We start from the raw sequence: 26,046 nt of genomic DNA on the forward strand, positions 1-26,046 counted from the left end.
ACTAACGGATTTAACATCATGACATATAGGATTAAAGGTCTATTTATCTATATATGTCATTGCGGGTTTCCTGCAGCGGGTAGCGCAGAAATATCAAAAGCGAATCCAAACGCAGACACTAAGGACAAAATGCACCAACTCAAATAAAAAAAAAGTGTGTTACTTAAATCAATAAACATGTATTATTCCCATCTTCACTTTCCCTCTTCTTATTCCTTTCTCCTTGCTTCCTCCTTTCTACTATGACTCCACCATAGCTTCTTAATTCTAACTTCCTCTCCTTTACTATGCTTTCACCCTAACCTCTTCTCATTCCTTTTCTCTTTTTTCTACTGCACTCTTCTCACATTTTACTACCCACTATTCTGCCATTTTCCTTTCGCCTACGCTCCTGCGCGTCGTTCGTGTTCCTGTACGACATTCACGTTCCTGCACGTCCCTCGCGTTCCTGCACGTCTTTCGCGTTACTAATCGTCATTCGCGTTCCTGCACAACGTCGTGCCGACTGGCGGCCGATCAAAACTTATCACTTGCATCCGATCGGCTCGTTCGTCGATCGTGAGCCTTGCCGACGTGGGAAATACATAGCCGTCTCTGTTGCTGGCAAACTTTCGTCTTGCTTTAGTAATCCTAACCAGCCAAAAAAACGCCAAAATGCTGAAGACAATAACGAAAAAAGACCCTATTGAACAATTGCCATTAGTCTCCAGGGCTTCCTTTCACTCCCGCTAACTCACCCTTCCGAAAGGGGCCTTTGCTGTTACTGTTAATGCAGACTGCCAGCCACTCTGCTTCCAGAGGATCTTCACGGGGTATTTACCGCCTGACGTCTCTCAAACACTGCTAGTTAAACGGCATTAGACGGGCTTTTATGATGACTCCATTTTGCTTACCACTTCTGTCGACTCGAGCCACGCGGACTAAATCTAAACTCGGCGAGACCATGACGAACCAACTGTCCTACGGCTGATGCTGGTCGTGTTTTAATACAGTGAAATTTTTATTTTATTTATTGCGCGCTCAGCCGACGCCGGCATCGGCGGTAAAACATGATGATGAGTTATGTTCTTTCAATGACGGGGGTGGGCGTAGCGTAGTTGGAAAAAAGATTGCCTTGTACGCAGCGCACCTGGGTTCGAGTCCCGACCCCGCACATGGGGTTGGAAATTTTTCATAAAAGATATTTCTAACCCGAAGAGGCGAATGACCTCTATAATTGAAAAAAAATCCTATCAAAGACCATACCGTAGACTTGGGTGCAACGCCCAACTTCTACTCAGCAGAAGGCAAAGGACTCTTAACATTTGTTTATAACTGATTCGCTCTAGAATACCTATCCGTCTCTCAATTTCATTGATTTTATTTCTCTTAGTCTTAAATTTTCCGAAAATAGCCAAACAAAATCGATGCAGTAGAACCTTGCGGCAATTGAAACATAGTAACATAAAAATACTTTGGTTGACCATTTCTCAGTTTGGGACCACAGCGCGGTGTCTCACCCGCATATGCGGGGCATCTCTCCCGAATTGACCTTTGTTTTTAAAATCTACGATAAAATTTGATGAATTTATTTTTTATGGCAAAAACCATCTCAGTGTATTTTAGATACTTGTCGCAATTGATAAAAATGATGTCATATATTGTATGATTTACTTTGATGCAGACTTGATTTTTAGAAATGTGTGGTATCTCTCCTCAAATTACCCTAATCAGTGATGCAATTAAAACTTTGCATCGATTCCGCTTCTGCCTTTTTGCTGGTCTTCTCTTGGGTCCCCTAGGAATTAAAGCGGATCAATCGACTAGTGAATCAGAGAGCGCTTCTAACCGTAATATTCACGAATACTGATTTCCCTGCAACTATTCTGCCAATTATTATTCTATTGTGATGTGTGTTATTGACTGATTTAATGATTGTTGCGCCAGACTGAATTGTCAAGTTGAATCACCACTTTTCTTGTTTAATGTAGTGGAAATTGTTAAATATGATTCTCCACAACTGACGTCCTCTTCTCTATTCTAACCTTATTAAATGCCTCTCCGCTCGGCTATAGTGCCAGCTTATTCAATTTACAATTTCAATATGTTACAACTTAATCACAGAGAACAGACATCCAGGTTACGAGCATACAAGTATAAAATACTTGTTTTGTTATTTGTCGGCGGATGTCGTTCCGCCTACACGACACCGAAAAACTACCTAAAATTGAGTACTTTTGACTCAAAATCGGGGTATCGTTCAGGAAGGTAAAATTAGGTAAACCGTATTGAAGGTAGTTTACATTTAACTACGGCAAAAATCATAACTTAATCTTAAGTTCAATTTACTTAAATTCAAGTTGAATTTACCTAATTTTGAGTGTACCCCAAACAACTCAGAAGCACCTTACTGCACGGAAGACCTCGACTGAGTCGCATCTCTCGTTTTGTTTTTGACAACACTAATAAGTGCGAAAGCGACCCTCAACTCAAAAGTACCTAAATTTAAGTTAAAAGAACTTATTCTGCGGGTTATTTTATTTTTACGTGTAGAGAATTGCGTTAACTGTCGTGAGAAAATGATTCTCGCTCTTTTTATTGCTATAAGAATTTTGTTAGAATTGGTAACCTAGGCAACCCACTGAAAGAATCATAGCACAGATGATAGGGTAAAATGGTATAATACGCCCCACCGGGGCACAATGCCCCGCTTTAATTCCGAGGATTCCTGAATTATCTAAAAAGTAAGAATGACTGATAACAGTACCGTTTCATGAAATCAACGTACTAAGTTAGTTTGGTATTTTTAATATGTTGCAAAACCACAATATTCACAAAAGTTTAAAAAGAGCTACTTTGATGTAAGCTTCCACTTTTTCCAATAACATTACAACCAATTAGAAACAGTCGAATTTGATAGAACTATTTCGAGTAGCTTACTAGAATATTATAGTTACTATCTTAGTTTTTAGCTTGGCTTAAAACTACGTGTGCGTGTAGAATTATTCATGTATTCACAACAGCTCATCACCGACTAAAATGCCCCACCCATTGTTGTGGGGCATACTCACCGATTGCTATGGGGCATAGCATCCTCTTGTTGTGGGGCATATTACACTTTAACCGAGGGCATTTTACCCTGGGTGAAAGAAAAAAAAAACTAGAATTTAGGCATCTTTGAAAAATGTTTAATAATACTTGTATCAAGACGTTTTTAATAGAAAATGAAACGGGTGCTAATTTCTAACTAATATAACAATAAATTAGAGTAGTGGTTGCGGAGATCATAGTGTCGAATGGTGAAATATAGCTATTTTTTCTTAAGGGGGGCGTATTAGACCTGTTTACCCTAATAAAAAAGGGTGAATGTAAAGAAAGGCCCGAAAGGAATGGGTTGCGCGCGATTGATGAGCTGGCTCAAGATTTGTTAGATTCGAACCTTCGTAGAATTAACATCAAAATTTAATGTGAATTGCACAAAATAAATATGTTAATTGCTGGAAGTAAAGAGATTAAAGTAAAGTGCAAAAAGGTGTTCTATCTTACTAAACTAACATACAGTTCAGAATGTTCCATCATTAGGCTAAAATTGAGCGGAACACCATTCCGCTAGAACACTGCAGTCACCATACTGACATATCCCAAAATAATTATGATGGTCACTTTGACGTCAATTGTGTGGTCCACAGTAAAACTCACGCCCTAAACGGAATAACGACAGAAGCATCTCATTGCAATTACATTTAAATGTGCCGCAAATTTTTTCTCAATTTTTACCCTTGAGATGGACGTCTATTCTTTGCGCCTAAATTTATGTGGCTTCTCAGTTTTGTACGACCCAGGGGGAACTTGGCCTTAATCCCACTGCTCTGTCATCGATGTTACGTGATATTCATATTGGAATATTGTTTGTTTGGGGACCATTCCTAAAACATGTCTCGCAGAAAAGAAAAAAATAGTCTAAAATACACTACCCCTCCAAGCATATTGCAAATTATTATTGGTTTTATTATCTACGCTCCACTAGTATGTCTAAAATTCATTTTAGTTTTTATCTCGGTAATTCATGTTAAGTCACACTCTTTCCCAAACATCAATACGCAACATCATTTGTGAACGGCCCCTTGATGATATATTTAGAGCAGACAATCCGACGAAAAATGTTATTGACAGGATTTTGGTGCGCTTTTAGCACCTTTATGTTTGTTATATTAATAAGAATACTAATTCATGTGATGTAATAACCGGAAGATTAGAGAAGCACCCCCCTCTCCACTGCTGCTTTTGTTTAAGCGTCCAATAGGCTATTAACTGCAGGATAATCTGCAAATTCTTAGCAATATTTATCAGATGCAATTTCCTACACTTGCTGGAATTAGAATGACCGACGTAGATGTTCTTTTAATCGTGGGTTCGTGAAGTTCGTTATTTTGTTTTTTTTTTATTTTCTCTCGACATGTGAATCGACATCCGTGCCGTAATCTCTCGGGGGAAAAAGTGCTTTGATTGGGGTGTGAGAGTCACAACTAGCAGTTTTTGGTTTTTGTCATTACCTCGAACTTTATCCATTTGTATACAGAGGCCAGCCTGCTGCGCATAAGTTACTTAGAAAAGCAGCACAGTATAAAGACCAATTGCACTAATGCACACTTCCATTCTCTTGTGTTTACAGATATAACAAACCAACTGCCATTCAACATTTCTGTCGAATCGAAAAGAGTTGATCCCAGAATTCATTTTATGTATTACCTGTTTACCTCGAAAAATCAATTTTCTCATACGCTGATTAAAATGTCGATAAGGCAAAATTGATTTTTTTCAAATACCCATCACTCCAAAAATGAACCCTTACACAAGGCATAAGTAATGTCATTACTGAGCAGTAATGTCACTTGTAATGATCGTGTAAGAGGAGTAATGAAGAAAGTACAATTCCATTCAAGTCATTACTCAATTATCACACTCTTTTACGCTTTTGAGGGGCCCTAAAGGTGTTCATGAATATTACGAAGTTTTTCTTGCATTTCATCAAACGATTCTTGCTATAAGCGAAACACATTCGTCATCAACCCAAGACATTTTTTTGCACTTGATTTATTATTAGTTTAATTTTTGGTTTTAAAATGTATTAGCACTCTTGTCGCGCGCTATGCACACTCTTGGCCGACCATGAAGCAAAAGCACGTATTTGAGTTTCCATAAGAAAATAATTATTCCTGGAATTGTAAACAAATCAAGGAGATTTCTCCTTTGAAGGTGTGTGATGAAGGTGTACTAATAATGTCGATTTACTTGTTCTTTTCTACTATAAGTTATGTTACGGAAACTGTTATAAGCGTACTTTTGTTCCATCTTACTCAATATTTCCTGTTTATATCAACTTGAACAGAATTAGAATTAGATTAGATTGTTTTTAGTAAGACGAGTGTTTTTTACTGCTTTATGCTTACATTCATCATTATGACATGATCCACTATATTCACATTAATAATACAACTGGTGAAATGGTGCGATCCGTATCCTTTTTGAAATTATTGGAGCGTTTTGGGGTGATTTTATTCTCCCTTGTGCGATGCTGTCATTTGAGACAAAGTGAAAATTTATACTGCAGTCGGTTGCCCCACCCAGCATTGGGCAATTGCTGACGCTGCAGCACTGGGGTGTTGTACGCAAAATGACAAACCATTCCACTGTCTTCCGAAACTGGCAATGCCTGCAAGTGAGCGTTCAAGTAAGATTGGCTAAACAGCAGCAAAATAATGCATACGACAGAGAAGCGGCAGTTTGTATTTTCATTTAAATTGCAAAAATGTTGAAACCGGCAATCAGCAGCTTAGAAGAACGGTTGTCAGAACAAAAACGAATATTTTAGTCCCTTCTGTCACACTTATGCATATTTAAATTTTGTGCGATTGTATAATTTTCAGAAGACATACTTAGCTCTAAATATCAAATCGTTAAATACCTCAACAGCACTTGGTGATAGAGGAACTTGAAAAGATCGTTTGACACTATTTAACAACGCTGCACAGTGCCTGTAAGTATAAAGGAACAAATAAAACAAATGGCTAATAAAATTTGTCAGAAGTATTCAAAAAGAAGGAAAAAGATCCTACGGAAGGAAGCCGCACTTTTCACTAGTTACTCAGCCTACAATTGATGCACGTAAAAATTGGCATCAATGTCATTACTTCGTTCTTAGTAATCAATATAATAACTACATGGCTTGAAAACGGTTACATGCTCGTATTTAAACGCAACGAAATCGAGAATTGAGTGCCACAATTATAACCCTACCATTCGGCTCAATGCGTGGAATAAATATGGCAGATACTGCTCTAATCAACGGCTTCAAATGTGTGGGGTGATAATACAAATAGGGTGAAAATATGCTCATTACCCAAATTATTTATTTAACAGCTGTAATGGACTGCGAATTCTTCATCCCACTAAGATTAAACACCATCACACCACTATGGTCTGATAATTTTTTTACATACCAGAGAAGAGAGCCAGATGGTGAACCGGAACATGATTTTGGGCTGTAACTTTTTACAGAATGAGGATATCGAAAAATCCAATATACCGTTGGAAACCTGAACCTACGATGTAACTTTATTTAGCAACTTTTTTTAGTCAACTTAACTCCCTACGGAAGCAAACGAATTTGGAAGAATTGGCAGTAAAGCAGGCAAATATGTGTAAAGGGTTCACAATATGTAGGGGCCAAATTAGGTTGATTATCCTATGACTCAATTGTATTCACGGTATCTTTTTACTCCCATAATGTCCCTTTCAGGTGCGAAAAGGCATTGCTGTTGTACAAGTTGAGAGGAGTTCGCATATGTGTTTTAATGTAATATTACGAACAACAAACATAAAAAACATCTTCACATATATTGATGGCAAATCGTTCCAGTCAATGAAAGAGGCGTTCACAATCTAAGTCAGCAAGAGTGGGTAAAAGCATTTCAATTGAATGCTGGCTTAATATTTCATACTTTCCATTAGAGCTGCTTTTGCCGAAAATGAAGAAAAAGCAATAGGATTCGCAACTTTTCGTTCATCAGACTCTTCGTGTGGGATATAAAAGTTTGGGAAAGAAAAGTTTTCTTTTCTGAAGAAATTCTAAAAGTGGAGTGGAGCACACACAGCTTACCTCAATCTAGGCGGAATAGTTGGTAAATGCTACATAGTATAACGCTTTTGTTGAATAAACAATGATTGCCAAACCCAGTGCTGGATTGTGTAATAAGTAATGTTGATGTTTAATATATATTATTAAGCAAATTATCATTGTTGAGTGTAACGTCTTCCAATCATAGTAAAGTTGAATATAAAATATATATGCTTTTCGCATTTACATTACAATAAAATCTTAACCCTCTAGAGCCCAACCCTGCCTTTAGGTGTGCTCTTCAAAAATCTAAATAAAACTTCAACACATGATTTTATGTTGTTGCCGCACTAGCATTTCTTCCCAATACTCGCACCATGCACACTGATTGAAAATTCGTAGTATAGGTCGATTATCCGGGGATTTCAAAAAAAAATCTCACCCCAGATAGAGTCAAACTTTTTTTTTGATATTTTATGAATATAAGCTTCATTTGCAAAGAAATTAGAAATAAAATGATCAGGGTAAATTTTTCTATTATGGTAAATGTAAATGTACCTATTTTGGCCCTAGTCGATTTTCAGAATTTCAAGGTATGATTTGTATTTTCATTTGAATTGCGTTTATTCTTTATATTTGTAATGAGTTAACGGTATGTATTATGTGTATATAGCTATTTGTGCAAAAATTCTAAGACAAGCTTCTAATAAAGTTTCTGCAATACAAGTCAAACTCGATTACCCGGTGCTTAGATTTTTCGGGGAAAGGGATTCGATTATTCGTATACTAAGGCAATGAAGTAAGCTGGGGGTCGTCTGTTTCTTGGCTCCAGTTTAATTAACGTGGTGGTGTCACCAGCGAAGGACTATCAAAGGTTACGTAGATGATGGGTATCTGGCCACCTCACTGAGAAATACTGCTGGCGCCCTCTTTACATAGCCTAACATCCATCTTTGCTTGAGCTACCCATAAATTGAAATCGCCTCCAGTGACTACCGGGTCTCTTGTCAAAATCTTGTTAACCCTTTCTTGACCAACTTTTTTCTAACGGATGCAAAACTACTTTTCTTTAGAACTGTTGGCGTCATGAAACACGAGAAACCTGGTTTAATAAAGATAGGTGTTTTGTTCGTAGTACTCGAAGCTGCTCAATATTTACCTTCCGATCTATTCCAATTGCACGAAAAAGGTAGTTGAAGGCAGTCTAAATTAGATAGTTTTATCAGTATTCAATAATTCTGCCAGGTTACGAAAATATTCCAATATTCCATTCTCACCATTAACGTAAACTATCCCTGGCAGCACTGCTTCAGCGGAACCCAATTAGATTAATTGTAATAACTTCTTTTCTACTGATGATATTTATAACTGTTAGTGCTCGAACGACAGATACTAGTGCCAGTTATTAGCTTTGCTTGTTAACATATTTTGTGTAAACCAAAAGTTATAGTCTTTCATAAACGTAGTTGTTTATCAAGAACATGGGCATAAAGGGGTTAAAGATGCCATTGGAATTCTTAGCACGAGTAAATTGTTGAAGGGGATAACAGGAGAAGAGCAATATTGTGTCAAACTCCACTGGAACTAGAGCAGGATATTCATTATACCTTTACACCGGATTTCATTTAAAATAGGAACATGATTCTATTAGCATCTTGAATAAATCATAATCTTCGCAGAATTCTATCTTGAGAAGGATTCCACCAGACCTCTAAAAAGCTTCTCTCTAGAATCCTGCATCGAAGTTCAGAGTAAAAACCGCAGAAAAGCGGATAAGGGTTCAATCGAAATTCTGAAATAGGTTGCCCACTACTCGGGTTCTGGTTTGTCCGGCGAACCCTTCTTATCAGGGCGGCCTAGGTGTTCCTATCAGAATTTCGGATTTTCGTATGTAAACTAACAAAAGGAAAACCAAACCAAATATATAAATAAGCAGCCTTTTTATTTTCTCTCAAAAATCCTCGCGCTGCTGCTGCTACGTTTGTGAGCGAAAAGGCGTGTGGTCTCTTTTGACCGGTCGGGATTGCAACGGCCGCGTTCTCCTGCTAGTTTTCGTTGGCTGCTCCGGCAGCTGTCCTTTACTGTTAGCTAGGAAGGTAAGCTTTGCTCCATGGTTGGAACCTTCTTAGCGACGATAGCGAATTATCGCCAGATCTACTCGCTCCCCGTGAGAGATCCCAGAGGGCAACGCAGTGTACTTCCCAGTGGGCACCTTTGACCGCTCTGCTTCGCTCTCCTTGGCGTTTAGCTGTGAGGGAGAGCTAGGCTGATCCTTCACAGAGAGAGCGTACAGCGTAAGCGCGTCTTCAGGGTTCTTTATATTTAGCCGGGGAAGCGAGGGACTCCTTGGCGCTTAGCTTCCTCTTCCGGCGACCTGACATCGAAAAATTACAGTTCTCGAATTACGGGCCGGCACTTTTGCGGGAGTATTCTTCCACACACTAGAACTGGCTGGATTGGTCCAGGTCGTTCAAACGGGGCTAAAACACAGGACGTCGTTCACTCACATTGGCTCGAAACTTTCTAACCCAACTACGCTGGCCGTCTTACACCTCGACCGAAACTAAACACAACCGCCTTGTCGCATAGCTGTCATCGATGAGCAGCATAACCAGCGCACACGTATTTTTGCAAGAGGAGAGCGGTAACCTAACTAAACCCTATGCTAATTATACATAAATGTCAAACAAAAATTACTACACCTATCTGTACAAACAGAACCGTTCACAAATACGAAAATTAATTAAAATTTAAAACTAAATGCAAACGGTACATAACAGCCGTGAGCATAATGTTGCCAAAACAAATACACTCAACGGAGTGTATAAGCAAAAATGGATATATTTCCACCCAGTGCTAAATTGTTACCCTGACTGGTTACAGTATCCAAACAGAAACCTGAGAAGTATGTCAACATTAGAGTGCCAGGAACTGACCGAAGCGAAGTAGGTATGATGACATTTTATGTGTCAAAAAGACCTGCAATAACCGATATGTGTATTAGAAGAAAAATGATTTTAAGGTGCAACACTACCGTAGTATTTTTCCTAGATTCCTTGAACAAATTCTTCGAAAATCATCTCGCTGTTGATTATAGTGCAAACAGTACCAGAGATATAATCCGGAAAAAAACATTTTTTTAAACAATTTGTTAATATGTTAAAAGTGTTCCCATGGATAAAGGGGTGGTTTAAATGACACAATAATTTAGGTTAATATATATTGGCTCTAGATGAACAATTTCTCCAATCCGTGAACGTCGAAACTCGAAACTCATCTCCATAAGTAACAAGTGCAAAGAAGACCTGCCATGTCTTCGACATTGTTTTGTTTAGTATAATTTTCTTCAGTTTTCTGAAACACACTGCACCATTAACAAGCTGATTTTCAGATTTTAGTGAAACTGTAAGGGTGGTTCACACGAGCAAAATTGTTGGAAAAAGTCTTTTTTAAAGGAAAGAATTAGATAGTGCCAAAATCTTTTACGTGACAAAGAAACCATATCATTTATATTGCCCGCCGTAAAAGTAATTTAAACATAATATTAAGGGACGCTATACGATAAACCTATTTTTAACCGCTTCTGTAGTTTTTATTTTTGCTACCATGCCCCTTCAAAGTTTTTGAAGATATAAATACTTTTAATTTCAACAGTTTGTTTTTTTAAACAAATTTTACAAAATTTTAAAAAAATATCGTCATCGCAATGCTCCCTCGATTAAAAGCCTTCAATATTGCAGAAAATAAACATCTCTCGTTTCCCCCGTTTACTCCCATTAAAATTAAAAAAAAAATATCAGAAACATCATTTTTAAAATTAATTATTCTACAACTTCACTGAAAGTAGTACGGTTCTATCTTGAATGATTGAAAAAGTAAATTTTTGGATCTTAATAAAATTGGAACCACTCCAACTGATATTGAATCAAAAAGAATAGACAAAACTGCGCAAACACTCCCAAAGATGGTTAGACTAAGTTGTTTAGTTTAGCAAAAAGTAAAAATTTCTGCTTAATTTATACTCTGGACAGGGTTGCCACTATTTTTCAAATAAAACCTGACAGTTCAAATAAAAATGTTTGGCAAAATCTATCACTTGACAGCGACCTCAAAGTAATCGAAATTTAGCATACATTTTGGTTTTCATAGAACATTAATCGATTTTTGTTTGGGAAAAAATGACCCAGATTTCCAAAATTTGTGTGTATCAACCTCTATAATTTAAACATCTGGTAGAATTAGAGATTTGTCTTTTTGCTAGAAGCTTAAAAAACTCGAGCTGTGCCAGATAAAATTGGTATAATGGCATTCCTTCTGGGGTGTAACGTAGAATTCAGAATATCTGAAAGAATCTGGCAAAATTTAAAAAATCTGGTAAAATGTCTGGCTTGAACGTTCAGTTTAGAAAAATCTGGAAGATTCCAAATAAATCTGGAACATTGGCAACGCTGATCACTAAGCAGTGTAGTGGAATTTAGGGTAAGATTCTTTATCTGAAATACCAGCAAAGACACAGAGAGGATTTTTCGTAGGTACATTTTCAGTACTGTCTTGCTATTAGAGCATTCTTTTCTTATTACCGTAAAGATATTAGGCCATGTTTTGAGAGCATTTTATTTGAGAATATCATAGAAATAAAATAATATTTAATGACATAGCTTATTTTTGTTTAAGGAAAACAAGAATTGGTTTTGTGTTTTCTTGCATCGAATGGCTTTCAGTGCAAGTAACGAATGGTACAAAACGGGTACACGTTACTTAATATAGGTATATCACCTCCCAGTAGTCGATTGAGTCTCAAAGCAAACGTCACGATTTATGCAAGTATTTGTAAAACTTATAAAAATATCTTTCTAGTAAGATTGTCGAAATCCGTTCACGAACGACGGAGATATTAAACATTTTATATTTTTGTTCGTCACTCACCAATTTTAAATAACTAAAAATGAGACCGTTACATAAAGAGTATTGCTTTACTGGTGTCTTAGGGGAGAAACTAAAGCGAACTTGAATATCGGGGTATGAAAACAAATCTTCTTGATTCAAAGAATACGATTCTGGAAACATTTTGGGAATTTACTCAATAATGATAATACTTCTCAAAAATCGACATATAAGTACACTTCAAAGACAAAATAATGTGTACTCTTCAAAGTGGAAATGTTTCAAGAGTTCATGTATTTACCACTCGGATGAAGCGTTACGTTTGGCCGTGGGTTAGATATTTGCTGGTATATGAATACACAAATCATTAAGTAATCCACTGAATAGTGAGAGAAAAGATTACTCATATAATTCATATCCCTATTGTATTCGAGACATCGTAAATGTATTTTGAATCTCATACTTCTAGTGAAAATTTGGCTTATTTTGCCAGATTTAGGTTATAATGGCAATGGTGCAAAATTTACCAGTTGTATTATTTATAATAAGGATATAAGGAAGTAAAATATCGCACAATATACAAAAATATTGTCACGGCACCAACCATCAGTTAACATATCTCACTACAGATCCCCTTTCTTGTTACTCTTGTACTGGTTCTCTATTCATTTCTTAGTTGTGTCATACTATGTTCTTATAATCTGGAATACTTGTTAATGTCCAATCTGATTTGATATGCGCTATCTGATTTGATGTGTAGGTTTGGAAGACAGAACTGATGTTTGTCTGTTGTTTCCCTTTAAATTTTTACAGTTTAGTGTAGCACAGAACCTCTCGCGGAAACGAATTTATTATTACAACCTACTTAACAAAGAAAACATTTGAAGTCGTGAGAAAATTTGCAAAATTTCTCTATTATGAGAGAACTATATCCAATTTGTGTTGAAATCGTACCTACCTATGTATTCTCATTGAAACAGGGGAGGCTTGTGATCAAAAATTGCAAACTACATCAACTCCAAGATAATTCAAGTCTATACTGAGCGTTTATATACATTATAATTAAGGAAATCATCCTGATCACCTCAGAATAATGACTTTCTTCGCCCTCGCTTATCTTTTAAACTAGGTTCACCAGTGCGTTTAAACCTGGCTTTAGCGTTAAGCGAGAGTGAAGAAATCGACCGGGTTACATGGAATTTTGAAGCGATTTTTTTTTAAATTTTAAACTCTATTGAATTTTGAATCAATCGTATGTTCAAATATGTTGTTTGAAATGTGATGATATTATTCAATTGCAAAAATTAAGCCTTGTAATTTCATGCCTTCACTTATTTTGGTAGTTTGAACCATTTACTTTTCGCCGTATTGATTTGTGTAGACTCATTAATCCATATCTCTGGAACGAGGATTCCAAACCAAACAGTTCACAAGCTGAACGGATGACTGCGTTGTAATCGACTGAATGGACGAATTTTGTGCAAACGGCAATAATATACACTCAGGCTTTTCTTACGCGGAGGAAACGTGCGCGCAAAATAATCCGCGATAAATTAAAAAATCGCGTAAAAAACAGCGTTAATTAAAAAAAAACGCATTAAATTTCAGTGATATTAAGTGTTTTCCCGTGAACCCCCTTTACGAATTCCACTTAAACCACTTCAGTTTGAGATGTATGTAATGATTGAGACAAATACGGAATCAATACAATGGCACAGTTTTACCACAGATACCATTTGTCTGTAATACTTACTGCGAAGTTTTATCGCATTCCTGACGTTCACTCTAGTTTTTCGGGGAGAAGATGGCACAGCATAACTCAGAATTCAGTATTTATTAGTTAGACTAATTATTTAATACAAAACTAAGAATATTTTATCGACAGCACTTAGAAACGAATGCTTTTAACTTTTTTGCCTATTTATTTCTAAACAAAACTAAAACCGTAGTTTTTAAAGATTAAAACAATTAAAAATCATTTAAGAGATAGTTATCGTGTCTTTTGATTCATTTGGTTTCATATTGATTTCCAATGGTAATTTGGGGCTCTAGGCCCACCATCACTTACGAGTCACGAAAAGGGTTTTCCGAGAGCAATTTTAGATGAGGTAACTAGTAGGTGACCGTCGCACAGTGGTCCCAAGCCCGAAAATGACGATCTAAAGCATTTACTGACTGTCGATGATGCTGTCATGCTTAGAAAAATTCGGCAAAGTATTAATAAACCTGAGACAGTATCTGATTCGGTTAGCACCTTAGTTTTTTCAAGGGGGTGTCCCATTTTAAGGATTTTTTTTCATACATCAATAAAAAATCATTGCTCTAATTTATTCATTTTCTTCACTTTGTTCATGTTAATAATCTAACTATTTTTTAATTAATAATTTAATTAATTTCACCAATAATTAATTTGCACAATTGTTAAACAAATTCATTTCATAATTTTGTAAATACAGTAAATTTTTCATTTTGAACGTTCAATTAATTTTATTTTGTTTAACTTTTTCTTCTTTTTATTCATTTTATCAATGCTATTCACTTTGTTTATTTTATTCATTTTTTTCATTTTAGTGAATTTATTATTTTTATCTATATTGTTTATTTTATTTTTTTGATTTATTCTTTCCAATGCATACAATTCATTTAGTGTCTTCTTTTTATTGATCTTATTATTTCAGTTCAGATATTCCTTTTATTAATTTAATATGACTTTACTTCAATTGTGCTGATTGCTTTGTAACTTTTTAATGAGAAATCCTGCAAACATATCTTTGATTTGGATGAAATTTAGTTCCAAGATAGGTAATTATGTTCCCTATCTACCGTCAAAAATTCAAGTTGGGTTTTTTCAAGGAAAAATTGTTATTGGAAAAAAACTTTTCCTTGTCCAAACAGATTTTCAGAGTATTTTATCGATAATTAAACCAATGAAAATCAGAATCATCTCAGAATCCATTTTCTTAATTGCTATTTGCCTGATACATGCAAAAAGTATCAGGAACGAATTTGGTATATATTCATAACACACTTGAATGAAGACTGGAAGACTGCAGTTCAGTTGTTCATCTCAAAAATGATAAATTTTATGAAACAATTGATAAACTTTTCTAAAATTTATTTTATGTCTGTAGTATTAGCAGCACAATACAAAAATAACAAAAACTTTGCAAGCTTGTGTTGATTCCAGCCAAAGTATGAATTAATCGCAGAATTGCATTTTTGCAACATCCCATGGAAAAAGACCCTGTGATGCTATTGATTGCACTCACTGAACAGTACAACAAAATGTCAGAAGAACTCGCCAAAACAATATCTGGCACTCAGAAATTCCACAGTTTTGTGTCTATTCCTGGTGGCAAAGTAGAGGCGAAAAGGTATTCTGATTCTAATTTTTGCAGAATTAGTCATTTTTATACTGTAGCCATTGGTAAAATTGGTAAAAAAAGTTTGACCTAGATCATTTTTGCAAAAATAAAGTATGCAAAGTGGCTTTTTGTGACAAAGTCTTCATGTATAGAAAATTTCATTAAAATCTGAGATGGTGCTGCCAACTCCGAATACGATTTAACGCGAATTCCTCCATATACACAATACATTCTCGCCTTGATTTTTTTTGGACCGGTAGAACAAAGCCCCTTAAGGGAAATACAGTTTTTCCATGCATAGTTAGATTAGAGAACTTAGATATTTGATTCCAAAATGACTTGAGATTTCTCGCACTGATTTTTGAGATTTCTCGCACTGATTTTGTTCCATGGTGATTTCATTGCACAGCCAATGTCCCATGTAGTATCCGTTATAAAAAACCTGTTTTAATCCACCTAGCAGTGCAATTTTGCCTCTCTCATTTCTTCAAATTATGACTCCAAGACCGATTATGTTCAATATAATTGTGGAAATGTCTATTACATTCTTAATACACTTTGCACCTACACACGCTCGCCAGCCACGGACTTGATGTCCTCCTTACTTCCGTAGCTACGCTCATGTAAAATCCATAAATCCTATGTCAGTCGAAGTAAAATTGGATTGACGATTTTCAGCGTGATTGCATAACCTTTCTATATGAGAAAGGCAAAGGCCAAAATACAAAAAAAAATCAATCTTTGTCATTTTTTTCGAGATTTCATCAAATTTCGACGTTTCATGCATTTTAAAGACATTTGGCATCAAAAATATAAATTCGATTTTAAAATCTTCTTATTCAGTTTCTACTTCTATGGTGCACACCAAAAAATATGAATTTTATCGTTGACGTAATTGCAAGCATGACCGATTTTAACAACCGTAATTCACGAAATCGACGAGAACATTTGAAAATGGGTCCATAAACAATTCCGGTTAATACTTACTTCAAATGGACAATAGCAAAGCTTTATACACACCTTAAATAAGCCGATTCTGAAGCCTGGCTGTTGGCGAAAAAATAGATTATCGAAAAGGCACATAAGCAAAACTTGTTTTGTTTATGTTCCCTTTCACTTCCCATCAATAATTAACGGTTCATATACACCAAACGACAAAACAGAAAAAATGTTTATGGGCCCTTTTTTAATGAAAAAGACTATAGTTGAAAAGGGTACAAAAACTTCCCAACACCGAGAAAGGGATCAAATCAAACGTCACATAATCATTTTCTATAAAAAAAAGGGTTCATCCGCATGCACTATAAGCTAACGTCTCGCGAAAAAGGGATTATGGGAGAGAGCACAAAACCGGTGCGATGTTTTAAAAGGGACCAAAACGTTTATCGTCCAAATCACAATTTTTTTTAATAAATCTAATAATAAATATATTATTTTGAAAAAGGGTTCATTTAACATTGCATTGAGTTGTTTGGTCCTTAAATCAAGTTCTTGTTCATAAACGGGAATATAATGTACGAGGTAATTTTTCAGACGCCATTTTCTCAACATGAGCATATTGTATATGCCTTATGAAATGTTGACGTCGAAATGACAAAATATAACCGTGCTCCGTTTAATGACACAAAATTACACTTACTGCCAATCAGAACAAACGCTATAGGTGGAATAAAATTACATGATTTACGAAATTCGACGATTTTTTCTAGGTGTTTGGCCAATGTCAAAGTGACATGTCAATGACTTTGGGGTGTCCATAGTGATCTAGACTGTTATAATGGTATCAGTTTATATGTGTGGTCGCACTCTAAACTTTCAAAAAAGCAAGCTATAATTGTGACTACAAGAAGCGTCACTTCTAAGACCCAACGAAATCGTAAGACTCTTTTTTGTCATTTTATCAGTGAGAGAATCGAAGCCCCGAAAACATTCGATCATTTGTATTTCAAATTACAAGTTCAAAACAGTAACTAGCCAGGCCATTAAGCCTTTTGGAGGGTAAAAGCCGTAACTCCGGAAACGGATTCAGATCGTCATAAAATTCAATAGCAGCCGAAATTCGATATAACATAAAATCCAGTCGTTTCATGCATTTTGGAGATTTTTGGCATCGAAAGTACGAACTCGATTTCTGAAATTTCAAGTGGTTCCCTTAAGAAAAAAAATGTTCCAGCTTATTTGGAAATTTCATATGTGACAGGAAGGTTTAGTCTATATTTCCGGAACTATATAACCGATCCGTACGAAATTTAATAGACATCTATGGCGATTATATACCTTTCAATTAGGACTAAGTTTGTGAATATCGTCCCAACCAGATCCCCAATAAACTGATGAGAGTTTGGTAATTTTTATAGGTTGCTATTCTTTCGGGGCACTTCCGGAACTCTCTATGATGGTCAATGCGGTCGACGAGACTTCGGTTGGCCGTCTGTGACCTAGAACTGCTAATGCAACTCGTTTGACACATAGATATATTCATTTTAGCGAAATTTTTATCTTTTTGCCTTTATCGAGGTGTCATTTTGAATCGGAATTTTCTATGTGACCGCATGCCACAACCCGCAACACCGGAACCGTAAGTCGGATCGGAATTAAATTTAATAGCAGTTTACAGGGTAGTAAAAGCATTCATTTAAGTTTGGTTTAATCGGTCTAGCCATCTCCGAGAAATCGATGTAATTGTTATTCTAAGTTTGGATACTTCCGCCTGGGTCGCCGGATGCGGCGATGGTGGCTAATGTGACCAAAAAGACTATGAATGACTGTTAGTAAATCCAAGCAGTTGTGATTGCATTTTTGAAAAAAAATCACCTTTATACATTCATCGCAGTATCCGTTGAAATCGGGATTTGCGTAATCGTACTCATCATCCTGTAATTCCGGAACTAGGAGTCAAGCCCACACAAAATTCAATAGCAGCCGATAAAAACGTTGTACCTTTCATTTAAGACTAAGTTTGTGATAATCGGTTCAGAAAATGCCGAGAAACTGATGTAGACAAATTATAACAAGATTTTCAATGTGACCGTACTCTTCAACTAGTATCTCCGGAACCAAATGTCGGATCAAAATAAAATTCAATAGCAGCCGATGGGAACGTTGTACCTTTCATTTGCTAAGTTTTTAAAAATCGGTTCAGCCATCTCCGAGAAACCGATGTGGACATTTTGTTGACATGTCTGCACATACACACAGACATTTTCCAATCTCGACGAACTGAGTCGAATGATATATGACACTCGGCTCTCCGGGCCTCGATTAGAAAGTCGGTTTTTGGAGCAATTGCATAACCTCTCTATATGAGAAAGGCAAAACATAGTGTAATATCATGTTGCAAACGTTCTCCAGTGATATAATATCCAAAGAGAGAGAGAGAGAGAGAGAGAGAGAGAGAGAGAGAGAGAGAGTCATATGAGTAGTAACAAACGTCTCCTCACACTTTTAGGTGGATTAAACTCATTTTTCTGAAAATGGTATCCCCTATGAACCACATGCGTCTAAACAGCATGTCGGTTGCACCTCAACCAAAGGGTTTCGGTTTTTATTAGCTTTTTTACATTTCTTACAAAAGAAATGTATAGGATTCGCTCAAACTTTGAAAACTTTTACCGAGGCCCGGAGGGCCGAGTCTCATATACCAATCGACTCAGCTCGACAAATTGAGACAATGTCTGTATGTGTGTGTGCGTATGTGTGTATGTATGTATGTACAAAATGTCATGTAATTATCTCAGCAACGGCTGAACCGATCTTAATGAAATTAGTTTCAAATGAAAGGCCTAACGTTGTCATTTGACACTATTATTTTTGATTTTCGATATGTTGCTTACTTTCTAAGATATGGGCGATTTTGTCAAAACACGGCAGGTTTTTTGCAAATAACTTTCAAACAATACAATTTTGTCCCACAAACTGCACATAAATAAAAAAGCTTGTAAAAATACCTTTCTAACAAGCTATAGATTGTCTAAATCCGTGCACAAGCAGCGGAGATATTGAACATTTTGTATTTTTAGTCCGCACTTACCAATTTCCCCTAACTAAAAATGAGATTGTTTCATACAGAGTATTGCTTTACTGGTGTTTTAGGGGCAAAACTAAACCGATTTTGAATATCGGGGTATGAAAACACATCTACGTGATTCAAGGAATTCGATGTTGAGAACATTTTGTGAATCACCTTTATAATAAATTAACTATTTCTCAACAATCAATATATAAGTTCACTTCAAAGACAAAATAATGTGTTGATAAAGAAACAGTGAGTTCTAGTATTTATTCCTTGGATTAGGCATTGCGTTCAATCATGAGAGAAATATTGGATGTTATATCAATACACAGATCAACAAGTAATTCACCTAGTAGTGAGATAAAAGATTTCTTATATAATTATACTCGTGGCATCACCGAAAGCAACTGAATGTTTGAAGCCTAAAAATCTAGCGAAAATTTAACTCTTTTGCAAGATTTAGGTTATACTGGTTATGGCGCAAAAATTACTACTTACATTATTTATGATAAGAATGTAAGAAATCAATATATCATAATAATATACCTATAAAAATAATGTCACTGCATTAACCATCATTTGCCATTCCTCACACGCCCCCCTCCCTCCATCTCTCTCTCTTGCTCTCTCTGTCTCTCTTCTATCGCATCTATCTAACTATTTCTGTATCCATTTCTAAGTTGTGTGATAAGATCTTCTGCCAATCTGAAATATTTATTAATTGTAATTGCGAAGGTTTGAGAAAACAAAACTATTTTTTGTCTGCTGCTACATCAACTCAACTTTAATTCAATTGTATTCAGAGCCTGTATCTACACTATAAATAAGGAAATTCATGGCTAAATCAGAAAATATTTGGCTTAACTGGGTAATATGAAAGTTTGACGATGGAAATTTCCAAAAGAGACATTCCACGTGCGATATTTGAACTATTCGTATCTCTATTGAATTTTGAATGAAACCTATGCTCAAAGACTGACAGCTGAAGCCAGCAGGATTGGACTTGCCATCAACGTTTCGAAGACAAAATACATGAGAGGAAGAGGTTCTAGAGACGACAATGTGAACCTCCCACCCGAGTTCGGATTGACGGTGACGAAATCGAGATGGTCGACGAATTCATGTATTTGGGTTCACTGCTAACCGACGACAATGATAACAGCAGAGAAATTCAGAGACGGATCTTAGCGGGAAATCGTGCCTACTTTGGACTCTAGAGGACACTCCGGTCGAACATAATTCGCCGCCACACGAAATTGATCATCTTCAAGACGCTGATTAGATCAGTGGTCCTCTACGGCCACGAGACCTGGACTATGCTCGTGGAGGACCAACGCGCCCTTGGAGTTTTCGAACGAAAGGTGTTGCGTACCATCTATGGTGGCGTGCAGATGGAAGACGGAACGTTGCGCAGGAGAATGAACCATGAGTTGTATCAGCTGCACATTCGTTGGATTGGTACGAACATTCATGAAAAATAACGGATCAAAGACCAAAAATATCCACAAATTAGATCCAGGAAAAGAAGTATCCCAAAGTACCCACTCTCGATGGGGGATGCAACTACAATGTGTCTTCTAACTTATCGTCGTCCATATCTGGATATACTGAGTAGTTTGAACCATTTCTTTGGTCTGTATAGGACTTATTTATCCATATTTCCTGCACGAGAATTCCTAACGAAACAATATGAAAGCTATAAGGATGAATGGAAAGAGACTGCATTGCAATCAACTGAATGCACGGCTTTTGTGCTATCGACATAGCCTAGACATTTCACACGATTTACTTCAATGCAAATAAAAACTTTGAAATATCTACCTGTCTCATTCACGAATCGCATTCTCCCTGTCGTTCTCTGTTCAAGGGCCTTGAAAGCACATGTGACCTTGTCTCACTTTACTGTATTCAATTGTGCGTTAAAATACTGGACCTGGAAATTCTATTCTGTACATAAATCTTTTTTCGGGAATATGTGACCAAAAAGTAAACTTCGAATTCCAAAGCAAATTGAACATTCTAGGTTCCTGATAACTAATTAAGGTACAACAATAAAGTAGAAACACCAGATAATCTTAAAACGACGCCGTCAAGTAAAGAAGAATGAAAACAAAAAGAATAAAACTAAAAAAAAGATGGAAGCCCTAGAAAGTCCATTGCATATTTATTACCCTTTTCTCAGAAGATGGGATTTTCAAAAACATTTCATAACTTTCTGATGCAATGGTTCTCAAGTTCGTTTTTTTATTCAAAAATGTTTTTAGCTTAAAATATATGACCATTCCTTTTTAATTAATTATTTCATTACGCATCTTTTTATTCGTTTTGTTCATCTGCGTTCATTTTACTTATTTTATTCGTTTCATTCTTTGGATTCACTCTGATCAGTTTACTCTTTTTGTGCATTTTACTCATATCATTCATTTAACTTATTTTATTCATTGTTTTCATTGTATGCATTTTATTCATTTTTACCAGTTTCTTCATTTTAATAATCTGACTACTTTTTCAGTTTTAATCATTACATCCAAATAATTTATTTGATTCAATTTATTTCTTTATATTAATTTATATCCTTTTACCATTGTTCAATTTTTCATTTTAATCAATGCATTTAATTCTGCTCATTTTCTTCGTTTTATTCATTTTATCACTTCAGCTCATTTTGTTTATTTGATTCGTTTGTTTTATTTATGCATTTCATTTATTTTTTACTTTATTCATTTTGTTCATCCATTCTTTTTATTCATTTGATCCATTTCATTAATTTGATTCATTGTATTCACTGGATGAATTAAATCAATTTGATTCATTTAATTCATTTGATTTATTTGATTTATTTGATTTATTTGATTCATGTGATTCATGTGATTCATTTGATTCATTTGATTCATGTGATTCATTTGATTCATTTGATTCATTTGAGTCATTTGATTCATTTGATTTATTTGATTCATTTGATTCATTTGATTCATTTGATTCATTTGATTCATTTGATTCATTTGATTCATTTGATTCATTTGATTCATTAGATTCATTTAATTCATTTGATTCATTTGATTCATTTGATTCATTTAATTCATTTGATTCAATTGATTCAATTGATTCATTTGTTTCATTTGTTTCATTTGATTCATTTGATTTATTTGATTCATTTGGTTCATTTGATTCATTTGATTCATTTGATTCATTTGATTCATTTGATTCATTTGATTCATTTGATTCATTTGATTCTTTTGATTCATTTGATTCATTTGATTCATTTGATTCATTTGATTCATTTGATTCATTTGATTCATTTGTTTCATTTGATTCATTTGATTCATTTCATTCATTTCATTCATTTAATTCATTTGATTCAATTGATTCATTTGTTTCATTTGATTCATTTGATTTTTTTGATTCATTTGGTTCATTTGATTCATTTGAATCATTTGATTCATTTAAATCACTTGAATCATTTGATTCATTTGATTCAATTGATTCAATTGATTCATTTGATTCATTTGATTCATTTGATTCATTTGATTCATTTGATTCATTTGATTCATTTGATTCATTTGATTCATTTGATTCATTTGATTCATTTGATTCATTTGATTCATTTGATTCATTTGATTCATTTGATTCATTTGATTCATTTGATTCATTTGATTTGATTCATTTAATTCATTTGATTCATTTGATTCATTTGATTCATTTGATTCATTTGATTCATTTGATTCATTTGATTCATTTGATTCATTTGATTCATTTGATTCATTTAATTCATTTGATTCATTTGATTCATTTGATTCATTTGATTCATTTAATTCATTTGATTCAATTGATTCATTTGATGCATTTTATTCATATCTTTAATTTTATGCATGAACATTAAATGTCATTCATTCGTTTTATTTCAATCAATTTGTTAGTATGAGTCAATTTATTCTATTAATCTTATAACTATTTCTAAATATAATCTTAATTTTTATTTAATAACCTAATCTAATTTGATTCGTGTATATTATAATTTTGATTTACATTAATTTTTCTACTCATTTTATGAATTTAAAAACCTATTATTTCATTTTTTGCTTTACTTTTTTTTATTTCGGTCGTTTTGTTGATTTCTATAATTTATTCAGTTTATTCGAGATTGTATTCGTGCAAGACTAGAAACTGTTTTCATCCCACCTCTAGTTGGGTGCTTACTTCTCGTGAGTTCTGTAAACTAATCCAATAGTGTGTGAATGTGTAAGAAATGTCTCATCTCACTGCTAGGTGGATTAAATCGGTTTTTTTTTTTTCAAAAACGCAATAAAAACATTGATTAGCTCAAATTCGTCTTTGTATTTTGTTTTTTTTTATTTTTATCATTTTTACGAAAACCTGTTAGTTTACACTGTATTTCAGGCCAAGGAAATAGTTTAGATGGTTTGACAATTGGATAGAGTTAGAGGTACATACTTTGTTAGTCTAGGGAATTTGGTTTTTAAGCGCAGCTTTAAAAGTGCTCATCGTTGGTTGCTGTCTTGTAGTTAGGGGAAGTCTATTCCACAAGAGTGCTCCGTGGATTATTGGACTTTTCCTGCTGGAGGTTGTGTTGTGGGGCACCAGAAAACTACGTGTGCGTTCGCAACGACCTAGTTGCAGATGTTGTGTGATGTATTCAGGAGATTCACCGTTGTATCCTTGCCTTATGAATCAGCATATGCGGTGCAGGTAATTTTCTTGTAGGCTGTGTCCCAGGATTGAGTTGCGTACCATTGCTGTTGTTTCTCGTCGTTTAATGTTGTGGGTGAAACGTGTTGCTGCTTTAAAACAACGATCAAGCTGCCCTTTGAGCGTTGCTGACAACTCAGGGTAGTAGACAACGTCGGCGTAAGTGAAGAAAGGCATGATCACAGACTGCACCACCTTCTTTCGCGTAGGAAGTGATAGAACAGCTGCAAATCGTCGGAATGTGCTCAGAGTACCGAAAACTTTTGCGACCACACTGTTGATTTGCGGGGTCCACTTAAGGTTACAGTCCATTAGAAGACCGAGGTTAGTGACCTTCTTGGACAGAGGAATGGTTTCGCCGCAAAAATGTATATTTGTTATTGGAGTAACAGTTCCTTCTCGACAAAATATGATCGCCTGTGTTTTCTTGGGGTTCGGATATAGAAGATTGTGTTTTGTCCAGCGTTCGATGGATGTTAGGTCAGCGTTGATATTGGCAAGCAGATTTTCAACTTCCTCGATGGGGCCTGACACGTACAGCTGTAGATCATCAGCGTATAGCTGATATGCACATTTTAAGCAGCTTGGTAGGCTGTTGATGTACAAGCTGAACAGTAGAGCGCTCAGGCAGGATCCCTGTGGTGTTCCATCGAATACAGCTTTTTCCGTGGACATGCCGCTTGCTGCATTCACCACCTGACTTCGCTGACCTAGGAATGATTTGATTAGAGCACATGCGGTGTCGGAGAAGTAAAATTCTTCGGAAAGCTTTGTATTCAACTTGTGATGGCTGACGCATTTGAAGGCAAGTGAAAAATCGACGAGGACCATGACTGTACAGTAGCCCCGATCAAGGTTGTTGTAGACGTCGTGAGTGACTTTTGCAAGCGCGGTCATTGTACTAAAACCTTTCCTATATCCTGATTGGTGCTTCGCCATGAGCGGTGGATTAGAGTTTTCGAGGTATTCGGTGATTTGGTTTAGCAGAATTTTTTCGAAAATTTTTGAGATGGCTGGTAGCACACTAATCGGCCGGAAATCGTTAAGGCTGCTGTGGGTATGTTATTTTGGGGATCGGTGTTACAACAGCCTTCTTCCAAATTGCGGGGAAAATTTGGCTATCAATAATCGCATTGTACAGGTGGACCAGCATCGATATAATAACGGGACAGAGCATTTTGATGAAAGAGATTGGGATGCAATCAGACCCAGTGGCGTTGGTCTGGATTTCCCATATTCTCTTCGCTACTTCGTTTGTGCATGTATGGTGGAAGTGGAAATGCTCCCCGTGGTCAACTGCTGTACGATGGCGAGGTTCTAAAGAGACTGCTTCAGGTGTACTTACAGTTGACAGTAGCCGATGTCCATCAACGAAAAAGCTATTCAATTCGTCCGCACTTACATCCACGTCGGCAGCACTCTTCGATGCGTTGTGGATTCCTTCACGCTTTAAGTTGTTCCATAGCTTCTTCGCCGGAAGATCACAGGAGAAGTTTCGCTCGGCATACCGTTTCTTCGCTACTCTTTAACACACTCAGTTGATGTTTTCCTTCTTTAACATCGTACAATCGTATGCGTTGTATATTTTTTGTACTGGTGTAAATTATTTTGTTTCTAATTGCTGAAAATAATATTTCCCTGTCATTAAAAAATTAACGAAAATTTCAGGAAAAGTCTTGGGGTGTCAATCTTACCCGTAACCGTACCCGGAATTTTCTATCACCAATTAAATCCAGGATAATTGATCGAATTATAATTGAAATTTATCTATGCCCTTTACCAAACGACAAATTTGTGAACTAAATGAAATAATTAAATAATAATCTATGGATAGCTCTTAATTTTCACGTAACCCACAAGCTATCTAGATCGTAGACTAATCCTAGTCATTCTACCGAAATGGAAACTCACAACAGCTGGTTAAATCCCTTCAAGCAATAACGATGAGCTGTCTGTACTACAATGCGGTCAACTCCGTTGCA

General features: G+C 35.8%; 1 protein-coding gene across 1 annotated transcript in view; it reads right to left on the reverse strand.

Annotated features, from left to right (window-relative positions):
* The window catches only part of LOC131695987 (uncharacterized), a 62,821-nt gene extending 37,860 nt beyond the window's left edge, over positions 1-24,961 (reverse strand). The window contains 1 exon segment of the mRNA XM_058984519.1: positions 24,107-24,961. Within this exon segment, the coding sequence (XP_058840502.1) occupies positions 24,107-24,961 (855 nt within the window).
* Positions 24,962-26,046: the final 1,085 nt, after the last annotated feature.

This window comes from Topomyia yanbarensis, chromosome 1 (genome assembly GCF_030247195.1).
Source record: "Topomyia yanbarensis strain Yona2022 chromosome 1, ASM3024719v1, whole genome shotgun sequence".
Lineage (NCBI taxonomy): Eukaryota > Metazoa > Arthropoda > Insecta > Diptera > Culicidae > Topomyia > Topomyia yanbarensis.